This window comes from Pterocles gutturalis, unplaced genomic scaffold, assembly GCF_000699245.1.
Source record: "Pterocles gutturalis isolate BGI_N339 unplaced genomic scaffold, ASM69924v1 scaffold35367, whole genome shotgun sequence".
NCBI lineage: Eukaryota > Metazoa > Chordata > Aves > Pterocliformes > Pteroclidae > Pterocles > Pterocles gutturalis.
The window spans coordinates 4869-7204 of record NW_010113951.1 but is presented as its reverse complement, the minus strand read 5'-3'; the positions used below and the strand labels follow the sequence as shown (position 1 = coordinate 7204).

The 2336-nt window shown below is 58.2% G+C and overlaps 1 protein-coding gene across 1 annotated transcript; it reads right to left on the bottom strand.

Moving 5' to 3' along the window:
• Positions 1 to 264: 264 nt before the first annotated feature.
• LOC104462660 (bromo adjacent homology domain-containing 1 protein-like) lies at positions 265 to 2103 on the bottom strand. Its single transcript, XM_010074699.1, has one exon. The coding sequence runs from the start codon at positions 2101 to 2103 to the stop codon at positions 265 to 267; it is 1839 nt and encodes a 612-aa protein (XP_010073001.1).
• Between the last annotated feature and the right edge of the window lie 233 nt (positions 2104 to 2336).

The following is a 2336-nucleotide window of genomic DNA, read 5'->3' as shown; positions in this document are numbered from 1 at the left end:
GCACCGCTGAGAGCCTAGTGACGGAGGCGGCGGCTGCTCCCTCACCCCGCTCCGTTCTGCGGGATGCCTCAGTGCTGTTGGGAGCAGAGTAACTCCGCGCGATGCGGGATGGCGAGGAGCCGCACAGAGCACGCAGGAACTACAAACCACTGTTTCACACAGATCAAAGCGAAGCCGTTAGCTCCAGCATGACAAGTCATGAGTCACCTCCTCACTGCCCAAATCCTTTCACCGATTCTACGCTTTCCACACCAATAAGACCTTTCAGTGGGAAAAAACCCTCGGGGCTAAAAATGGGGGAAGGGGAGGCGAAGCGCGGATTCTTCCCGACGCCCCGCCTGCCAAGCCCAGCCGCACCAGGCGCAGAGGCAGCTTGCCTCCCGGCACGGAGATCCCTCCATTAGCCGCTGCCACGCCGAACCAGCCCTCTTCTCCCAGGAACGCCCAACGAGATTTGCTCGCGCTTTGCTCCTTACCTGCTGCAAAAGGCATTTTGTAGGGGTAGGTGTTGCGCCCCGCGTGCACGCTGCTGACCCTGCCCTCTGGCACATGCACCACGCCGCAGACGCTGTAGCTGCTCATCGCCGTCCCCTCCCCGCAGCAGTACGGAGAGGGACACCAGCGGAGGGGCTGGAAGGGAGCACCTGACGGCAAGGAGCCCGGCGACACCAAGAGCCCCTCGCAGGCAGCGGGCTGCGAAAGCTCGTCCTTGGGGTAAACAGAGCAGTGGGAGTAGCCACCGTACCCACTTTGGCCGTAATAAACGTAAAACCCATTCAGTGGAGTCAGATCCGAGGACTCGTACAGACATCCACAATCCGCGTGATTCCCGGGCACGGGCAGGGGAGGGAACTGCTGCACGGGGAAGGAAGGCTGATGGAACTCCTGCTTGGGAGTCGGAGATTTCTCCCCGGGTCTTCCGTACTCTGGCTTCATGGAAGCTTGCCCACCCATCAGCAAAGGCAGTCTGTGGTAGAAACCCTCTGTGCTGGTGTAGGAGCTAGACAGCGACTCGTAAGGGAGGGGCTCTGCCGTCCCATAGAGCCGGGAGGAGTCCCGCTGCTCTCCCTTCCCCGCAGCGAGCCCTCGCCAGCCGTGCTGAGCCTCTGTTTTTAAGCTCGCCGTTTCCTTCTTGGCTTTGACGCAATTCCTTCTCCCGGCTTTGGCCCATTTCAGCGTGGATTTTGAACAGTGGTTCTCGGACTTGCCCTCTCCGTCTGATTTACTCCTCTGCTTCAGGGGTTGGTCTTTCTCATGGGTCAGCTTCAGAAAGGCCACGGCGTTCAGGCTGGCCAGTCTCTTTGGGGTGGGATGATAGGAGATGGCACCGTCCTCCCTCTTTGTCCCATCATCGAAGACCTCATCCAGCGGATGGTCGCAGCTATTGCATTTCTGGCTGGGCTCCTGCCGGTTTTTGCCTTTACCTGTTTTCACAGCTGCTTTTTCCAACGCAGGCCAGTTGTCCCCAGCTTTGCAATGCAAGCTCTTAACGCTACAGTCTGCACCGGCTTTAACCGGGTCCCTCCGAAAACGCCTGCCGGAGAGCAAGCCATCGTCCCGTTCAAAAAGCAGATTGTTCACCGCCTCGGCGTTGAGCGAGGCCAGCCGGCGCTTCCTGGGCTCTGACGGAGCAGCATCGGAGTCCTGCTCTGCCCCTGGATAAGTTATTGTGCACTTTTCCCCAGATGAATCACTCTTCCCCGCTCCCGCAGGCTGAACTTGTTCGGAGAACAAAGCCGGTCCCAAGCCCTCCATCCAGCTGGGAAGCTCCTGTTTTGTACAGCCCTGGGTCTGTTTGGACAGAGACCCTGCCACATCCTCCAGCCTGGTGAGGAGCACCTTGCAGGTCTTTTTGCTCACCGAGGGGAGCAGACGTCTCCGCAGTGGGTACGTCTTCCGCACTTCGTGCAAATTCTTGGTTTTGTTTGTCCCCACGAACCTACTGGGACAGTTGGGAGCCTCGGTGGCATCGCCGTCCCTCTGCTCGCCACACTCTGCCTCAGTCCTGTCCATCCTCCCGCTGCCCGCCGGTGACGAAGCCTGGCCAGCAGAACCAGCTGGGTGCTTCAGAAGGAAAAGTTGTTTCTTCCGGGCATGCGTCATAGGATCAATGTCCAATCCTGGGAAGGAACAGAAGAAAACATCTATTAATATCACCGAGAGGGACCCATCTCCTCACCCAGCACCGGCTGCCAATTAGGAAATATTTGGGGAAGCTTGTTTCTACACACAGCAGTGTCTCTTCGGGTGATGGCCAGTTACGCCAATTAACAGACAGGATGCGACGAGGTTGGTGCAGTATTAAGCCACAGAACACGACAGTAATTAAAAGCAAG